Source organism: Herpailurus yagouaroundi, unplaced genomic scaffold (genome assembly GCF_014898765.1).
Source record: "Herpailurus yagouaroundi ecotype Mexico unplaced genomic scaffold, PumYag 212, whole genome shotgun sequence".
Classification (NCBI taxonomy): Eukaryota; Metazoa; Chordata; class Mammalia; order Carnivora; family Felidae; genus Herpailurus; species Herpailurus yagouaroundi.
Genome location: NW_024412443.1, coordinates 1,972,573 through 1,990,780, shown reverse-complemented (window position 1 = coordinate 1,990,780; position 18,208 = coordinate 1,972,573). Strand labels below are relative to the sequence as shown.

Below are 18,208 nucleotides of genomic sequence, written 5' to 3'. Positions count from 1 at the left end.
GCAGCTGTGGAGACAAAGCTTATCTCCTGTTCTTCCCCAAAACCCACTTGCCTTTCCTAAAGGAACCTGTTTTCCCCACAGAGGCTACCTGTCCCCCTCCCAAGGTGCACATGAAACTCACACCCCTTCTAACCTTTTCTGGCTCCCCAAGGATACACAGTAAGGTAGTTTTTTGTCCTGTCATTCTGTCTGTCCTCCTCCAGGTATTGTCTGGAGCAGGCAAAAGATGAATCCAGTGCTGTCTGGGGTTTGCTTAAACAACACAACGTTTGGGGCGCCTGGGTGTTTCAGTCAGTTAAACGTCTGACTTGGGCTCAGGTCATGATTGCACAGCTAGTGGGTTTGAGCCCCGCATTGGGCTCTGGTGCTGACAGCTCAGAGCCTGGAGCCTGCTTCAGATTCTGTGTCTCCTTCTCTTTCTGACCCTCCCCTGCCTGTGCTCTGTCTCCCCGCAGACAAAACAACAGGCCAGATACATCAAACGCGGTAAAAGGCTCATCTGGGCACTTTATGCACGGGATTCGTTGCTCTCCTGAGGGTCTTCCTGACACCTTTTTACTCAAGGTTTGAACATTCCATGACTCTGTTCCCTGAAGGGAAAGACATCCTCCGCCCAGAACGCCCCAGCTGATGGAAAGGGCAGCAGAGGGGTCGTAGCTCTGGGAGGGGGGATTAGAATCAGCATCAGGCTGTCCACCTGGAGCCTCTTGCACCGCCCAGGCCCAGGCGCACATAAAAAGGGTGAGCGCCCAGCCTGTCCTGGTCCTGTGCGTCTACAGCCACATGCCTGTTTTCCCCGCCCTCCTGCCCTGGCCCAGCCTCAATTTCCTCATCTGTCGGGTCCCCCAGACCCTAGGACTTGGGGGTGCTCAGCCACCAGCGAGCTCTAGGTCCGGGTTGGGGGCAGCTACCCGCGGAAGCAACCTCCGGGCAGGGGCCGGACCCCAAGGGGTCGACCGCTCCCAGTGCCCGTCCGATATGATCCTCCTTTCCTAACCGGGGATCTGGACGACGCCCCCTCCCCTGGACCCGGCTCTGAGCACTAGCGAAGTCACCACCGGAGAGGTGGGGCTGTTGTGAGAGGGTCTCCCGCCCTGCTGCCTCCTCCGGCGACCCCACTTCATCCCCACCCGCACCCAGCGATCCCTTCACCTCCCGCACCTCCCCCCCTTCCACGCCGCGGGGAGCCCAGACTTGCTCCGTCTTCTGCTCTCATCTCTTCCCCATTGTGGATCCACCCCTTGCCCCTTCCCCACCTCCCCCCTGCCTGCAACCCTCTTTTCCCACACCTCTCAGAAAGATTACCCCCCACTGGCCTTTGCCCCTGCAATCTCTATCATCCCTCTTCCCTCCTCCGGGCTGGGTTGCCAAAACCGCCTCCGTCCCACCCCTGACCCACTCTGCGCTGGCCCCCGCCCCATCCCCAGGCTGCTGACAACCCGCCCCACAAAGCCTCCCGCCCCCATCCCCTGCCCCCACCTGATAACTAGCGCCCCCCCACGCCGCCCTTGCCGCCGCCCCTGCTGACGCCACAAAGCCCAGCACCCCCGGGGCCCCCATGCCCTGTGACCACCGCCCCATGGTCTTCGCGCAAACGCAGGCTTTCCAGGGCGCTATTTGCGCGCGTGGCTGAGGACGACCACGGCCTGTGGCCCCCTCCCCGGTGGTGAGTACCGGTCCCTCCAGGGAGGGGGCAGGCGGCACGTCACCCCTTGTGCGCTGAGGCTCTGGTGGGGACTTCGTGCGCTGCCCCTGTAGCAGACACAGCTTCCGGGATGGTTACAACCTGGGACCAGACAGGTGAACTGGTTTTGCCCCTTTACAGAAAAGCATTCTCAGACGGAGGGTGGCCTGTCCATCCTCACTGACCTGGGGCCCTTGGGCGTGTCGCCTCCATCCTGAGCCAGACCTCCAGCCCACCAGCTTGCCCCGCTGGCCCGCGTTTCTGTTGGGTGGGCAGCAGTGCCCCTTAGGGTGGAGAGAGCAGAGGGACACCCTGACCTCACAGTGTCTGCAGAGACAGCTCCAGATAAATTGAACCAGGGTCTGGGACGTGGGAGGCCTGAGGCATCCAGCCGTGCTCACTGCAGATGACTGCAGAGAAAGGAGCTGGGATAGTAAAGTCCAGAAATGATGTTCCAATCCCCTAACAGGGCTCGAATAACACCCTGTGACCTGCAGAGGGGGCTTTGGACCTCCCTGGCATAGGGTCAGGGGTACAGCCACACCCAGTGTGACCATGTGTGTGCATGTGTGTATGTGTGTGCTCTCATGTGTGCATGCATGTATGCATGTACGTGTGTGCGTGTGTGACTGTGTGTGCATGTATGTGTGTGCTTGTGAGACTATGTGTGCGAGTGTGTATGTGTGTGCTCTCATGTGTGTGCATGTATATCTGTGCGTGTGCTCTCGTGTGTGTGTGTGCATGTGTGTGCGTGTATGTGCTCTCGTATGTACGTACATGTGTGCATGTATGTGTATGGCCGTATGTGGGTGTGCTGTCGTGTGTGCGTGCATATTTGCATGTATGTGTGCATGTATGTGTGTGCATGAGTGACCGTGTGTGTGCGTACACGTGTGTGCGTGCATGTGTATTTGTGTGCATGTGTGCACTGTGTGTGCATATGTATGCTCTCGTGTGTGTGCACGTATGTCTTGCGTGTGTGACCATGTGTGTGCGTGTGTGACCGTGTGTGTATGTGTGTGTCATGTGTGTGCATGTGTGTATTTGTGTGTGCTTGTGAGACTGTATGTGTGCATGTGTGTGCATGCGTGTGTATGTCTGTGTGTGCATGTGTGCATCTGCGTGCATGTACATGTATTTGTGTGCGTGTGTGTGCATGCATGTGCACGCATGTGTGCGTACATGTGTATTTGTGCGCGTTTGTGTGTGTGTGTGCTGTGTGTTCTGTGCATGCGTGCGCACGTGTGTGCATATATGTTCTCTGAACATGTGTGCTCTCATGTATGTGTGCATATGTGCGCGTGTGCGTGTGTGCTCTCATGTATGTGCATGTGTGTGCATGTGCTTGCATTGCGTGTGTATGTGCATGTCTGCTTGTGTGCACATGTGCATGTGTGTGTGTGTGCACGTGTGTATGTTTGTGTTCATTTGTGCACGTATGTGTGCAAGCATGCGTGTGTGTATTTGTGTGTGTATACATGTGTGCGTGTGTGTATGTTCTGTGCATGTGTATGTGTGTATATGTGTGCGTGTGCATGGGTGCGCTCTCGTGTGTGTGCATATGTGCACGTGTGTGTGTTTGCTCTTGTGTGTGTGCATGTCTGTGCATGCACTCACGCACACCAGGTGTCTTTTCTGCACTGCACCGTGTGGCAGAACACCAGAGCTGACGCGTAGTCAGGACAGTAAAAACAGACTTTGTACAGAATTACTGTAATAGGGGATGAGAGATCCCAGCAAAGAACTGGCTCAACTCAGTATAGGGTGGACCAGTGGGGATTTATGGCGGTTCAGGGGAAGTGAGGGTTAGTGATGAAAAATCTCTGAGAGGGCGATTCTTGCCAAACTGGCCGAACAGGATTCTTGCTGTAGACAGGTCAGTGGGAGGTGAGGAGCCAGATCAGACATCATGTGGGGGGTGGGGGGTTGGGGGGACGCTCTAATGCAACCTAGCAAGATTCTCCCTACAGTGGGTGGGGCCGGCCACAGACAAGGGTTTGGTGTGGAGAGGATCAAGGAGCATGTGAGGGACACTCCACTCCCTGCCCAGGAAGCATGGATGCCTTGGAACTTGCCAGAAAGCTGCAGGAGGAGGCCACGTGCTCCATCTGCCTAGACTACTTCACGGACCCGGTGATGACCTCCTGCGGCCACAACTTCTGCCGCGAGTGCATCCGGCTGGCCTGGGAGAAGGCCAAAGGCAGGAAAGGGGGGAGGAAGCGGAAGGGCTCCTTCCCATGCCCCCAGTGCCGGGAGCTATCCCCCCAAAGGAACTTGCGGCCCAACCGCCTGCTGACCAAAGTGGCCGAGATGGCGCGGCAGCACCCGGGCTTCCAGAGCAGGGACCTGTGCGCAGAGCACCAGGAGTTGCTGAAGCTCTTCTGTGAGGACGACCAGATCCCCATCTGTGTCGTCTGCAAGGAGGCCCGGGAACACAGGACCCACAGGGTGGTCCCAGTCGAGGAGGCCGTGCAAGAGTACAAGGTGGGTCACAGGGACGTCCTGGTGCACATGTAGTAGGCAGGACAAGAGCCCCCATAATGCACAGCCCAAACGTCCACAAAGCTGGTGGCCTGGAGTCCACACTGTTGGAGGCCCTGCCCCAGGTCCGTGCAGTTAGGGCTCCAGCACCATGGGCTGATAGCCCTCATCCTGGTTCCCTGTCCTCGCTGGGCGGGGAGCTCTGTGGGGTCTGTTGTATGATCACACTAATCCCATTCCTGGGGGCGCCACCCTCGTGACCTGATTGCCCCCCAGGAGCCCCACCTCCTCACTCCGCGCTGGGGGTTCGTATTCAGCATGTGGGCTTGGAGACATGTGCCAAGCACAGCAGAAAGCAAATATAGGGAAACTCACGGAAGAGAAGGGTTGTTAGTGCACATGCATCAGGGCACCAGCTCGCCACCTTCCTGTAGGGCCATAAACCTTCCTGGGATGAGACCCCTGGCCCTCCTCTTCCTCTGGCCTTTACTCAGTTAAGGGGAGCCCCGGGAAGGTCTATTTCTGCAGTGCTGATCCTTGATTGGCTCCAGCTCATAATAACCCTCCTGCCCAAGGCGCATGTCTCGGGTGCCATGTGTTCTTCCCCAGGACCCCCTCACATCCTTCTCTTGGGTGGGGGCACTGGGCAGATGCCAGGGCATAAGGGCCTCTAACCCCACACTCTGCGGTCCATGTGTCTCACAGCTGAAGCTGCAGGCCAACATGGGGCACCTTCGGGAGGAGATGATGAAGACTGGGAGGCTGCAGGCCAGGGAGAGACAGACCTTGGCTGAGTGGCAGGCAGGTGCCTGGGGACGGGGTGCACACACAGGAGCCCAGTGGGTTCGGACAGGCCACACAAGAGCTGTGTGGATGCGAACACATACCCGGAGCTCAGGATTCCCGCTAGAATCAGGATCCAGAACACACGCCCAGCCCAGGCCGGCCGCCTTGGAGATGCAGGGACACTTGGGTGCCGCTACTTGGGGCTCAGCAGGTGACCCCCACAGAGGGGCTCCCTCCCCTGCTAGGCTAGCTTCTTCTCTGTGGGTCACCAGGACCCTGGGGGGTTACAGCGTCCTGGGAGCTGCCCTCCCATCTGGCTGGCGGGGAAAGGGAGTGGACACGGGTCCGGGGTCCCTCACACCTGCAATCCCCCCTCCCCCACCGCTGGCTCCTGCAGGAGAAGGTGAAGGAGCAGAGGCGGCGCATCCTGGTGGAGTTTGAGAAGATGGGCCTCTTGCTCCTGGAGGAGGAACAGCGCCTGCTCCAGACCCTGAAGACTGAGGACGAGGAGGTGGGAGCCAGGCTGCGGGAGAGCTCTGCCACCCTGGAGCGGCAGGGCCACTCCCTGGAGATGCTGCTGCTCCAGCTGGAGGACAAGAACCAGCACAGCCCACTGCAGATGTTGCAGGTGAGGGGGCGCCCTGCTCTCTGGGGGGAGGAGAGTCCTCAGTACACCTGCTCCCTAGGGGTGTGGTGAGTCCTCAGTGTACCTGCTCCCTGGGAAGGAGTCCTCAGTACACCTGCTCGGGGGGGGGGGGGGGGGAGAGTCCTCAGTACACCTGCTCACCTGGGGGTGTGGCGAGTCCTCAGTGCACCTGCTCCCTGGGAGGGAGTCCTCAGTATACTTGCTCCCTGGGGGATGGGGGAGAGTCCTCAGTACACCTGCTCACCTGGGGGAGGGGAGACCCCAGGACCCCTGCTCACTTGGGGGGGAGACCTCAGGACCCCTGCTCACCTGGGGAGGAGGGGAGACCTCAGCAACCCTGCTCACCTAGGGGAGTGGAGACTTCAGCACCCCTGCTCCCTGGGGGAGGGGAGTCCCCAGGACACCTGATCCTGGGGAAGGGGAGACCTCAACACCACTGCTCATATTGGGGGGTGGGGAGACCTCAATACAGCTGCTCATCCGGGGGCGAGGGGAGACCTAGCACCCCTGCTCACCTGGGGGAGGGGAGACCTCAGTACACCTGCTCACCTGGGGGGGTAGGTGAGACCTCAGCACCCCTGCTCACCTATCTGGGTGGGGGGGACTCATGCCCAGGTGTGGTCAGGTGGTGACTGCAGTAACTAGTACACACAGGGGAAAGCTCTGTCTCAGCTCAGGCTGCCTCACAAAGACCACAGGAGGTGGTTCACACAGTGGACTGTGTCTCCTGGTCCTGGAGGCAGGAAGTCTGGGATCCAGGCACAGGCAGGGCTGGTTACTCCCCAGGCCTCTCTCCCTGACGTATACGTGGCCATCTTCTCCCTGAGTCCTCACAGGGTCGTCCCTCTCTGCCGGTCTGTGTCCTAAACTCCTTTTCTTGCAAGGACACCAGTGTTAGGGAATTAGGGTCCAACCCTAGTGACCTCACTTTACCGTAAATCGGCTCTTTAAAGACCCAATCACCAATACAGTCCCCCTCTGAGGTCCTGCAGGCTGGCTCCAGTGTGTGAATCTGAAGCCCAGTCAGCCCATAACAGGCTCTCGTCCTGCAGATGTGTGTCCCCTCCCTTCCTAGCCCAGGGAGGTGGCCTGGGGGCGGCTGTCATTAGTGAGGTGATGTGGGGCACAGACACACTGGCCCAGATAAGACACCCACGACTTCACAGGCAGGAGGGAGTCATGTGATTGCACCCCAGGATGGCAGTCACGAGAGGCCACAGCTGGCCTTCCAAGGACAGACCGGCCCACCGAGGCCCTGAAAGCAGGGGGTTATGTTGGCCAACAAGTGGGTGATTCACCAACTATGTGGAGGGACGGAATCCACGGTGACAGATAAGATTGCACACACTCCTGTGTGCATGTTTCCACAAGAGAAGCAAATGCCACATGCAGGGAATCCATGCATCCGTCCCGTTTGCCTGGCTCAGGCCCAGGTTTTTGTCTGTTGTCCTGACCTCTGTGGGTTTTGTCCCCAGGAAGGGGCCTGTTCTAGATGACAGGTTATATGGTAGCTCAGGCTACGTAGCTCAGAGGAACGTTTTGTCTTCTATTAAAAAGCAACCTATCTACAAACTAACATGTGGACCTTTTTGTCACTCACAGTGATGCTGAACTACAAAAGGCACATTGATGGTCACCTGCCCTGTGCCCTCAATTCCACCCATGGGTTCACTGGCACAGCTTCCATGTCCCCAGGCATTATGTGGGGAGAACAGGAGGCCTGGCCAGGCCAGCGCGTAGGATTCCTGTGTGCAGCCAAGACCGGGTTACGCTCTGGAAAGTGGGCACAGGGCTGTGGGAAAACATCTTAGCCTTTCTAGCACTACAGACCAGAAATGCAGGCACAACGCCCCAGATTCCTCACGAGGCTTTGCCAATCTCCCTCCTTCTGTGTCTTGCAGGACATGAAGGAGCTCCTGAGCAGGTACGTGGCCAGCTGCAGGGGAGGCACTGATGGGCGCAGGGAGGGCTCTGCGTGGGGTCAGAGGGGACAATGACCCTGTGTCCACTGGAGGAGGAACAGCCTGAGTGTACAGTACCCAGAGGCCACCCCAACTGTGCTGAGGACAGTCTGCAGGGTCCCTGGGCAGATAGAGGTGCTGAAGAGTTTCCAAGGTAAGCAGGAGCCCAGCCGGGGGGACTGTCCTTTATGGGACATTCACACTCTGTGCCCTTTCTGTTCCTATGGGGACACACGGTGCCCCAGCTCCCAGCTCCTTAGCACCACCAATATGGACAGTTGGGGGAGGGACCCCAGTGGCCCAGGTGTACAGCTGGACTCAGCCCTGGAGCCTGGTTAGGGAGAGCAGGGATGATTCGCTGCCCCCTTCCCTCCATCTGCAGAGGATGTGGTGCCGGACCCCGCCACCGCCTACCCCTACCTCCTCTTGTACGAGAGCCGCCAGAGGCGCTACCTGAGCACGCCACTGGAGGGCGCGCTCCACAGCAAGGACCGGTTCCTGGCCTACCCCTGCGCCGTGGGCCGGGAGACCTTCTCCTCGGGCAGGCACTATTGGGAGGTGGGCATGAACCTCACCGGTGACGCTCTCTGGGCCCTGGGCGTGTGCAGGGACAATGTGAGCCGGAGGGACAGGGTCCCCAAGTGCCCCGAAAATGGGTTCTGGGTGGTGCAGCTGTGCAAAGGGAAGAAGTACACACCCGGCACATCTGCCCCAACCCCTGTCACGCTGGCCGAGCCCCCCAGCCACATGGGGGTCTTCCTGGACTTCGAGGCGGGGGAGGTGTCCTTCTACAACCTGAAGGACGGGTCCCACATGCACACCTACGCCCAGCTGCAATTCTCCGGCCCCCTGAAGCCCTTCTTCTGCCTGGGGGCCCCCAAATCAGGCCAGATGGTCATCTCTACAGTGACGCTGTGGGTGAAGGGATAGGGGCACAGGCCGGGGTAAGGGGGGCGCGGGCGTCCCTGGTTTCTCCAGAAGGTGAGGTGGCTCCACTCAGCGCAGGCCACCTGCCAGACATATCTAAGGTGGTGGAGCGCTTGTGAGCCACTGGCTGGCTGCTCTCAAAGCTGAAGTGTAATCGCGATTAAAGCCTTTAAATATCAAGAGACTGTATTCACACATGCGTCATAAAGGAGGCTTTGAAAACCGCTGGGTTTCACAGTGGGCCGATTCTAAGTGGGGACCTCCCGTGCCCGGCGCAGCGTGGGATGCTGTTGTTTAGCCCCCACTTCGACACACGCGCAAGCAGGGATGCTGCCTGCGCATGGGCTGCTTGTGACTCGCAGAGCAGGGCCCACCTTGTCTTCCAAAACTTCCACGTTTGCACGCACCTTTCGCGGGTGTCATGGGGAAGGGGGGACCATGGGAAGACGACACCTTCCAAACTGCATCGCTGAAACCCTCAGAGCAGTCCAGCCTTGAAGGTGCACCTGCAGGGATCACGGGTCACGGGGGGGGGGGGGGCGGGGGCGGTGGTGGTGGTGGTGGTGGTGGGAGGAGAGTCCTTTCTGGCCCCCGCCCCCGCAGTTTCAGGCGCATTAACCGCCCTACGCCAGGCCGGGCACCCAGAATCCCAGTCGGTGTATGTCTACCTTAAGGCCAGAGTGCCTACAGGCCGAGCCCCTTCCTGCACTGATCCTGATCGTGCCCGGCGCAGGGGCGCACGGGAGACGGCTTGGGGCTCGCCGCCGCGGCCTCAGGCTCCCCTTGTCCTCGAAGTCGCTGTGCTGTGCGGGGAACCCAGTGAACGTGTGAGGCGCCCGCCGGCCTGGGTCCCGCAACCGGTCCTTCCCGGGACTCCAGGGAGAGGTGACCCACAGCCTGGAGCGCACGCGCGCGCGAGCAGACAGAGGAGGCTACGCCACAAGGTCAGCTAGCATGCAGCCTCCAATTCGGTTGGGCCCGCGGGCCGCGTGGCCGGCCTCAGCCAATCCGGAGCTAAAGCGGGTTGTTCCAAAAAAAAAAAAAAAAAAAACAGCTGCCTCCCGCCCCCGCCGCGGCGCCTCTTCCTCCGCGCGTCCCTGTAGCCCCCGCGTCTCCGAGTGCTACCCGGAGTCTCGGTGACGGAGGCCACACCGCCCGAGCCGGCGGAAAGCGCCGCCCATCTCCGCCCGACCGGCGCCATGGCCGCCCCCGACCTGTCCACCAACCTCCAGGAGGAGGCCACCTGCGCCATCTGCCTTGACTACTTCACCGACCCCGTGATGACCGACTGTGGCCACAACTTCTGCCGCGAGTGTATCCGGCGCTGCTGGGGCCAGCCCGAAGGCCCGTACGCCTGCCCCGAGTGCCGCGAGGTGTCCCCGCAGAGGAACCTGCGGCCCAACCGCCCGCTCGCCAAGATGGCCGAGATGGCGCGGCGCCTGCACCCGCCGTCGCCCGTCCCGCAGGGCGTGTGCGCCGCGCACCGCGAGCCTCTGGCTGCCTTCTGCGGCGACGAGCTGCGCCTGCTGTGCGCCGCCTGCGAGCGCTCGGGGGAGCACTGGACGCACCGCGTGCGCCCGCTGCAGGACGCGGCCGACGACCTCAAGGTGCGCGGCGGGTCCCGGCTGGAGTCGGGGCCCGGGGGTGGGGGCTCGGCCCGGGCGGGATCCCGGGGGTGGTGTGCTCCTGGCTCGGGTGCAGGGAGTGCACGCAGCCGGCTTCACACAGTACCCTCTGGTTGTCGGGGTTACCCTGGCCCGGGTTCTAAGGAGCACGGGATGTGAGTGCAGCAAGCCCACACCAGCATCCTCCTGGCTGGGGGTGCACCCTGGCCGGGTTGTAGGGGTGCGCGTGCAACAGTGGAGACTGGTACCCTCTTGGGGGGGGGTGTGTGCAGCCAGTCCCAGACCGGTACCATCCTGGCTGGGGTTTAGGGGAAACAGGGTCTGAGTGCAGCAAGCCTACACCAGCACCCTTCTGGCCAGCGAGTAGGGGACACAGGGTACCTGTACAGCCGGTCTAGGCTGGCACCTTCCTGGCCAGGGTCTAAGGACGAGGCACAGGGTGTGTGTGCAGCCTGTCCCAGACCTACTGGCTAGGACACCATTCACCAGTGGGGCACCGGCCTGAAAATCAGGAATGGAGCCCAGAGAAGGAGAAAGCAGGAAGAGAACCTTAGGTTCTCTGCGTAGACAGAAGTGGGCTCAGCCCTCAGAGGGCCATGGGCAAGGCAGGGCTGTGGGGTGGAGACGAGATTTGAGGAATCACTGGGTTGGGATGGGTGGGGACACAGCCGTTGCCCTGGGAGGCAGGTGCCAGGGTCCCCGCAGCCCGTCAAGCTTTCCGAGTGGGATGCTTGGAGCCACTTGTGCCACCTGACATGGCAAGATCCACCTGCTTTGTTCTGGAAACGCATTTCCTCAAAATCCAGGCCAGCCCTCGCCCGACTGCTGAGAGCTCGGGGCAGACACCCATGTGTGGTCCTCACTGGGCCTCAGGAGTGTTTGCTCCTGGAGCCCCAGGTATTGACTACACGGCTGACACCTTGCCAATGTTTGGATTGGTGTGCGTTGTGCTTCATGGCCCAGAGCGTCTGCTGGCTTGCTCCAAGGACGTGGCATAGCCACATGAACCAGTACTTGGCCAGTTTGTCAGTGTTCTAGAACCAACAGGACAAACTTGGATCCTGATCTGCATCTGTGGGCTCGTCCTGATGGAGACCCCTGAAGTCTTGCCTTCCACTTTGAGGCACAACACGCGGATGCCCCACCCCTTTTGTCGGTCCAGCAAATGTGCTCTGTCACTGAGCAGAAAGTGACCATGCCGCTCTCCAGAGGCCCCTCTCGGTTGGCCTGATAACGCCTCTTGGGGCAGCACTTAAACCCCTTCCTATCGTAGGGGAGGGCAAAGCTTTATGTCCAACTTGTTAGGTTCAGTGACTGAGGCTTGCAAATTAAGCTAACAAAGGCAGAGTAACAAGTGAAAAAAACATAATTTTATTAGTCTTTAAAGAAAAATTTTTTTTAGGGGCGCCTGGGTGGCTCAGTCGGTTAAGCATCCATCTTCAGCTCAGGTCATGATCTCACATTTGGTGAGTTCAAGCCCCACGTCGGGCTCTGTGCTGACTGCTCAGAGCCTGGAGCCTGCTTCGGATTCTGTGTCTCCCTCTCTCTCTGACTCTCCCCTGCTCATGCTCTGTCTCTCTCTGTCTCAAAAATAAAATAAACATTAAAAAAATTTGTTTTAATTTTTTTTAATGTTTTATTTATTTTTGAGAAAGAGACAGAGGGTGAGCAGGGGAGGGGCAGAGAGAGAGGGAGACACAGATTCCAAAGCAGGCTCCAGGCTCTGAGCTGTCAGCATGGAGCCCAGTGCAGGGCTCAAACTCGTGAACCTTGAGATCATGACCTGAGCTGAAGTGTGACGCTTAACCGACTGAGCCACCCAGGGGCCCCATAATTTTATCAGTCTTTTAAATGTTCTATGGCACAAGAGCTTCACAGAGGCAAAATGAAAAACCCTTTTAGATATGGGATTATGTTCTATTTTAACAAAGGGTGATGATAAACTGGGGAGAAGTAGCTAGGCAAAAGAAAGGGAATTAGGGCTTGTAGGGTCAGTAAGTTGTGGGAAAGGAACTAGGGAATATATGGGGGGAACAAGTGATAGGTCAGGGTTATCTGAGTCATAAAGTCCCTTCAGGCACAGTCCTGTCTGACAGACATTGTGATGAGTGCCGTCCCCTTCTGGGTACAGACAGGGAGGGCACCCTTGTGGGAAATTTCTGCTCTGCCTTGAGGCAGAAAGGAGGAGGGCAGAGGGCTCTTCCTACATCTCCAGAGAGTCCTTGTGCCAAAGTGGCTCCCTCTGGGCTGGCACCTTCTGACCTCCTTCCCTGTACTAGCAGGTAGCTACCCTTCATGCTAGGGGTGCGCAGCACACCATCTTTACCTGCCCCCAAAGGGCTGTGCCTGGCATTTGCACACCCTGGAGTGCTGGGTCCCCCAAAGCGCCACCTCCCCGGGCCTCAGTCCATCTAGAAGTTGGAGGGAGAGCGCAGTCAGGTGGAGAGGTGTGGGGCCTGCAGGGAGCCCAGAGCAGGCCTGGAGAAGGAAAGGGGACCGAGTCAGGGGAGGGCAAGGGGCCTCGGTGCTGGGGGGGAGGGGACTCGTAAGTTAATTTGAGGCTTTCCCATGTGTCATGCCTGGCCGGGTTGACTGGAACGGGGATGGGGCCCACCCAGCCAGGGTCACACTGGCCTTACCTTCCCTTAGGGTAAACTGGAGAAGTCCCTAGAGCATCTGCGGAAGCAAATGGAGGACGCGCTGCTGTTCCAGGCCCAGGCCGAGGAGACCTGTGCCTTGTGGCAGGCAGGTGGCGCGGTGCCCCGAGGTGCCCAAGGTCGGGGGATGGGGGCGGCAGGCAAGCGGGCGCCTGCCTCGTGCTGTGTATGAGGAAGGCTCCCTGCGTGTAACCCGCCCAGGAGGGTGAGGCTGGGGACTGGACAGGACGTGGGGGCCCCAGGTGGGGGATGGATGAGGTCCCTGGGCCCTCAGCTGCCCTGTTCACCCTGCAGAAGATGGTGGAGAGCCAGCGGCAGAACGTGCTGGCGGAATTCGAGAGGCTGCGCCGGCTGCTGGCAGAGGAGGAGCAGCGGCTGCTGCAGAGGCTGGAGGAGGAGGAGCTGGAGGTCCTGCCCCCATTGCGGGAGAGCGCTGCCCGCCTGGGTCAGCAGAGCGCGCAGCTGGCCGAGCTCATTGCGGAGCTGGAGGGGCGCTGCCAGCTGCCTGCGCTGGGGCTGCTGCAGGTGAGGCACGCTGCGCCCCAGGTGTGCGCGTGCTGGCTCTGAGAAGGGATGGGCAGCGCTGTGCCATGGGGGTGCCTGCGTGGGGGCTCTGGGCAGGGATGGGCTCACGGGGCAGAGAGAGGAAAGCAGAGAAAGCCACAGCCAGATGGGGCAGTCTGCGCGCTCAGCTCACCCAGGTGTCACCCACCTGTGAGAGGTGAGGGCGGGGTGGGGGGGGGGGGGGGGGGGTAGCTGGGACCGGCGATCCACATGTGGCTGCGGGTCCTGCGGAGTGGGTGCAGATCTGGAACTTCTCCCGGAACTGCTCCAGTGCCTGTCCTGTAGCCCTATTGGACCGTGTGACAGGTGGCATCGGGTCTGTGGGTCACCAGGCTAGCTCCAGAGGTTCTGGTCCCCTGGACTGCGAAGGGCCGGCAAGAGTCCTGTAGGATTCCTGCGCCAGCCCTGCGGGGCCCTGAGACTCTGCCTGGCTCTTGGCAGAGGGTGGGAGTGAGGACGCTGTTGTGTGTAGCCCTGGGCGTCTCCCATGGGTGGTGACCCTCCTGCGTCTCACTGACCAGGCAGAGGCTCCTGGCTGCCCTCCTGGGGTCTGAACTTGGTCCTTCCGCCCTGCTGAGACACCAGGCAGTTTCAAGCCTGGGAAAGAGGAAGAACCCAAGACCAAGTATCTCGCGGGGTTTCAGGCAGAAGTAGGCTGTGGTCAGTGAGGCAGAGTCTGAGCCGCCAGCCAAGGAGGTCAGGGGAAGTGAACCAGGGTGGAGAAGGCAGGGACACCCCAAGTTCTGGAAAGAGGAGGGGTCAGCCCCAGATATGAGATGATAACCCCAAGTCTGTATGAAACGTGATTTGGGACAATGTGAGATGTCCCAGTGGGTTCACTGGAGGCTCCAGTGGTGCGGGCACTGGGTTCACTGGAGGCTGTGGGTGGGTGGGTGGTCTTGACTGGCCTGCTGCACTCCTGAAAGTGACCACCTGCCCCCAAGTGCCCCCTGCCTGTTCGCCCACCTGCCCTCCACTGCCTCCCCCAACCTGCTCACATCTCCTGGCCTGGATCTTTAGCTGGCTGGCTAGCTAGAGGGAGGACCCCTGTCCCTTCTCCTATCACCCCCCAGCCCCAGAGCCCCCCTTGCCTATGCTAGGGGTGGGGTGGGGTCTGCCGTGTGGAGGGCCAGGAGAGCAGACCCCAGCAGTACCCTGTGTACTGGTGTGAGGGAGCGAGGTCAGGTGCACCTGCACCCTCGGACCTCAGTGTTAGGCGGAGGACTGCTGCATGGGTTCTGGCACCTGGGTGGGTGGGGATGTGCACCCTCATGGACAGAGGAAGTGAGGGTTTGGGTGACTTCCAGGAACCCACACCTATGAGTCCCAGCTGTGTGACAGAGTCTGGGGGTCCCAGCTTCCCCCGCCAGGCTCACCCTGTAGCCATCCTCGGTCCGCTCAGAGCCTTTTCCTAAAGGGATATATGTGTCTCCAAGGGGCCATGTGGTCTGCATGGAGGCCAGCCCCTTTCCTGGAGCTCAGGGCCCTCCACATGACCCTCAGGGTAGGTAGGGCCTTGATCTCGCCTCAGGCCTTGTGACAACCAGAACTGCCCCCGTCATTCCCCAGTGCCCCCTGGGTGGGCTGCCCACCCAGCAAAACTACCAAGGACAGGCTGTTTCTGCTTTGCATGCTACCCACACCAGGTTCCTTGTCTCCTCCCTGTATCTTCACATGGTTGTCCCTTGTCTGTGCCCCAGTCCCCTCTTCTGATAAAGACCCCAGTCATGTGGGATCAGGGTCCACCCTAGTGACCTCCTTTTACTCAAACCACCTCTGTAAAGTCCCCATCTCCAAATCCAGCCCCGTTCTGAGGCCCTGGGGGTTAGGCCTCCAACATTTGGATTCGAGGGACACAGTCAATCCCTCATGCTGAGTACAATGCTTGTGTGTGTCATTATGGGAGAGAGGAATGTCCAAGTGGAGAGGCCTCACCTGGAAGGTGGGTGTGAGTCTGGGACCTGTGGGAGGGCAGGCAGCAGACAGCCAGGTACCCTTGAGCCCTGGAGGCCAGGACCCCACCCACGTGTCCCGCCACCCAGGGGTGCTGGGGGCTCTGGGTGGGCAAGGAAGTAGCCAGTGCCCTGCATCCTCTAAGCACATGGGGGGTGTGAGGCCAGGTCTGCACGGTGGCTGAGCCCAGGGTCTTTCCAGGGTCCCCATGTCCAAGCTGCACTTGGGACAGCCCACCACTGGTTCCTGATCACTGGTGTATGAGTGTGTGAGTGAGTGTGAGACAGGGGGGGCAGAGCTGGGTCTTGGAGGACACTGGTGGCCGGGGCGTGGGGGGGCCAAGGGTCAGGGGACAGGCGCTGACTGGCGTGTGTCTCTCCCACAGGACATCAGGGACACCTTGCGCAGGTAGGAGCCCCGGCCTCTCCCCGGGGAAGGTGGGCAGGGTGCAGGGCAGGGCTGCCATGGGGGGTGACGCATGCTCTGCCCCCTCCAGGGTCCAGGACGTGAAGCTGCAGCCGCCTGAGGTGGTGCCCATGGAGATGAGGACGGTGTGCAGGGTCCCGGGGCTGGTGGAGGCCCTGCGGAAGTTCCGAGGTGGGTACCCTTGTGGCCCAGGGGACGCACTGGTCCTGAGCTCCTGCAGGCATGCAGGGTGGGTCTGTTCCTGTGGCGGACCAGTTCACAGAGACCTGGAAGGTTCAGGCACCAGACAGCAGCTAAGGGAGGGCCGGTCTGGCTGCTGGCCTGGGCGTGTAGGAAGAGCAGAGGTCAGACCACCGCCGGGGTGGACAGGTCCACCCGCACGGACCCCAGCTGTGGGGAGTCCAGGATGTGAGTAGGCTGGACACTCCTCCCTTGCCCCAGGAACTGGAGGAGTGGCTGCAGGAAACCCTTGGGGTTTCACAGATCTTCTGAAGGAGGGTGCATCGCGAGGGAGCCTGGATCTCCTGGAACATTCCGAATTGCAATGGCAGGTGGTTAGGTGATAGCTTTCAGGGAGAGAGGCAACATGGGGCGTGGCCAGTGCACAGCCAGCCCCCACAGAGGTCCACAGGGGCGCACAGGCAGGGCTGCCCACTTGCTCCCCCAGTGACCTCCACTCCATCTGCAGGGGATGTGACCCTGGATCCTGACACCGCCAACCCCGAGCTGGTCCTGTCAGAGGACAGGAGGAGCGTGCGGCGGGGGGACCTGCGGCAGGCGCTGCCCGACAGTCCCGAGCGCTTCGACCCCGGGCCCTGCGTGCTGGGCCGGGAGGCCCTCACGTCGGGTCGTCATTACTGGGAGGTGGAGGTGGGGGAGCGGGCCAGCTGGGCGCTGGGCGTCTGCAGGGAGACAGCCAACCGCAAGGAGAAGGGCGAGCTGTTTGCCGGCAATGGCTTCTGGATCCTGGTGTTCCTGGGCAGCTACTACAACTCATCTGAGCGCGCCTTCGCCCCACTGCGCAACCCGCCGCGGCGCGTGGGCATCTTTCTGGACTACGAGGCCGGGCACCTGTCCTTCTACAGCGCCACTGATGGCTCCCTCTTGTATGCCTTCCCTGAGACCCCCTTCTCGGGGACCCTGCGGGCCCTTTTCTCACCTCTGTCCAGCAGCCCCACGCCCATGACCATCTGCAGGCTGAAAGGTGGGCCCGGGGATGCGCTGGCTCCCCAGTGACGGGGGAGCCTCGTGGCTCCTCACCCTGGCTCCGGGATCGGGGACTTCTGGCTACACAGGACCCTGGGTGGGTAGTGCTGTCCTCTGAGCCAGGGAGATGCACACGGTGCCGTGCACAGATGTGCACACAGCGGAACTGAAGTGAGCTCGCTCCTGCAAGCGTGCGCTGGCATGTGCGGGGCCAGCTGCGTTCTTTCCTGGGGGCCACAGGGCGCTGAGACATCCCAAGTCTCTGGTTTTGGAGCCCTACAGAGGTCTGGGGAGAGGCACCATGGCCTGTGGGACATTCTCCGGCTGAAGCCTGAGCCCCCGACGGCCCTGGATCTGCTGGCAGGAGGCCATTCCAAGCCTGCCACCCTGTGTCCAGGTCCCATCCACTACAAGGCAGGGCAGAATGGGCTTCGGAACAGCCAGGTACTGGGTGGTATGCGGAGGTGGCCAGAGGAAGCTGGGAGCGCAGGTCAGGGGGCCGAGTGACCACGCCCCTCCCCCAAATGCAGACCACTTGGGTCTTCCGGAAAGTGCCCTTCCCTGGCTCCCAGTCAGGTGCAGCAGAGGTTAGGGCCCCCGAGGTGAGCAGGCATAGGAGCCCACGGTCTCCCCTGGGCTGAGAACCACCAGCTAGACAGTCACCCTCTCGCTGATCCCAGAACTCTGTGTACCCGGTCCATAGGCATCCCTGCCCTGCCTGGGGAAGGCTAGGCTCAGAGAGCCCCCTCCCTTTCCTGCTAACAGTCTGGGATTTGTCTTTGCTTTGTTCAGACTCTTGGTCACCCTGCTTAAAGGTGTGCTGCAAATTCTTTGTACCCTAGATTTTATTTATTGTAAGGACCGATGTCACAGCAAATAAATTAACTGTTGTCTGTAATCTGCTGTCTGCAGTTGTGGAGGTGAGGAAATGCACCAGTGAGGGGGATGGCCCCGGGAGGGTGACACATAGGCGGGACCCCCAAGGGCAAAGTCAGGGGCACAAGTCACCCCCATGGGCACAGCAGACTCCCAGCCGCGTTCTCCTGTGCGTTCATCTCATGCACCTGCCTCAGGAACATTTTTCTTGTTCTGTTTTGTTTTTCCAGATACCCAGAAAGTGCACAGTAGCTAAGTGCTCCATTTATTTGGTTATGCATTCTCCCATTTTTTGACTTTTTGCTATTGTTACTTTTCTTTTTATGTTTATTTTGAGAGCGAGTGTGCATGCACAAGTGGGGGAAGGGCAGAGTGAGAGAATCCCAAGGAGGCCCATGCTGTGAGCACAGAGCTTT

At 60.3% G+C, this 18,208-nt stretch overlaps 2 protein-coding genes and 1 long non-coding RNA gene across 4 annotated transcripts; 2 read left to right on the top strand and 1 right to left on the bottom strand.

Moving 5' to 3' along the window:
- The first annotated feature begins 1,544 nt into the window (after nt 1–1,544).
- Nucleotides 1,545–8,665, top strand: TRIM17 (tripartite motif containing 17). 2 transcript variants are annotated; one of them, XM_040454441.1, is made up of 7 exons: nt 1,545–1,666; nt 3,735–4,168; nt 4,871–4,966; nt 5,349–5,579; nt 7,499–7,521; nt 7,612–7,712; nt 7,941–8,665. In XM_040454441.1, exons 2-7 carry the CDS (start codon nt 3,740–3,742, stop codon nt 8,486–8,488), a joined length of 1,428 nt encoding a protein of 475 aa, XP_040310375.1. In that variant the 5' UTR covers nt 1,545–1,666; nt 3,735–3,739; the 3' UTR covers nt 8,489–8,665. The 2 variants fall into 2 exon arrangements, with proteins under 2 accessions (XP_040310375.1, XP_040310376.1); XM_040454442.1 differs by lacking the exon at nt 4,871–4,966.
- On the bottom strand, nt 8,654–9,446 carry LOC121016696 (uncharacterized). The gene is made up of 2 exons (XR_005784406.1): nt 9,154–9,446; nt 8,654–8,991 (listed from the first exon to the last, which is right to left on the bottom strand). It is a non-coding gene; the product is annotated as an uncharacterized LOC121016696 (long non-coding RNA).
- Nucleotides 9,447–9,548: 102 nt separating this feature from the next.
- On the top strand, nt 9,549–17,814 carry TRIM11 (tripartite motif containing 11). Its single transcript, XM_040454443.1, has 6 exons — nt 9,549–10,092; nt 12,760–12,855; nt 13,062–13,292; nt 15,670–15,692; nt 15,781–15,881; nt 16,399–17,814. The coding sequence occupies exons 1-6, from the start codon at nt 9,685–9,687 to the stop codon at nt 16,944–16,946; spliced, it is 1,407 nt and encodes a 468-aa protein (XP_040310377.1). The 5' UTR covers nt 9,549–9,684; the 3' UTR covers nt 16,947–17,814.
- The last annotated feature ends 394 nt before the right edge of the window (nt 17,815–18,208 follow it).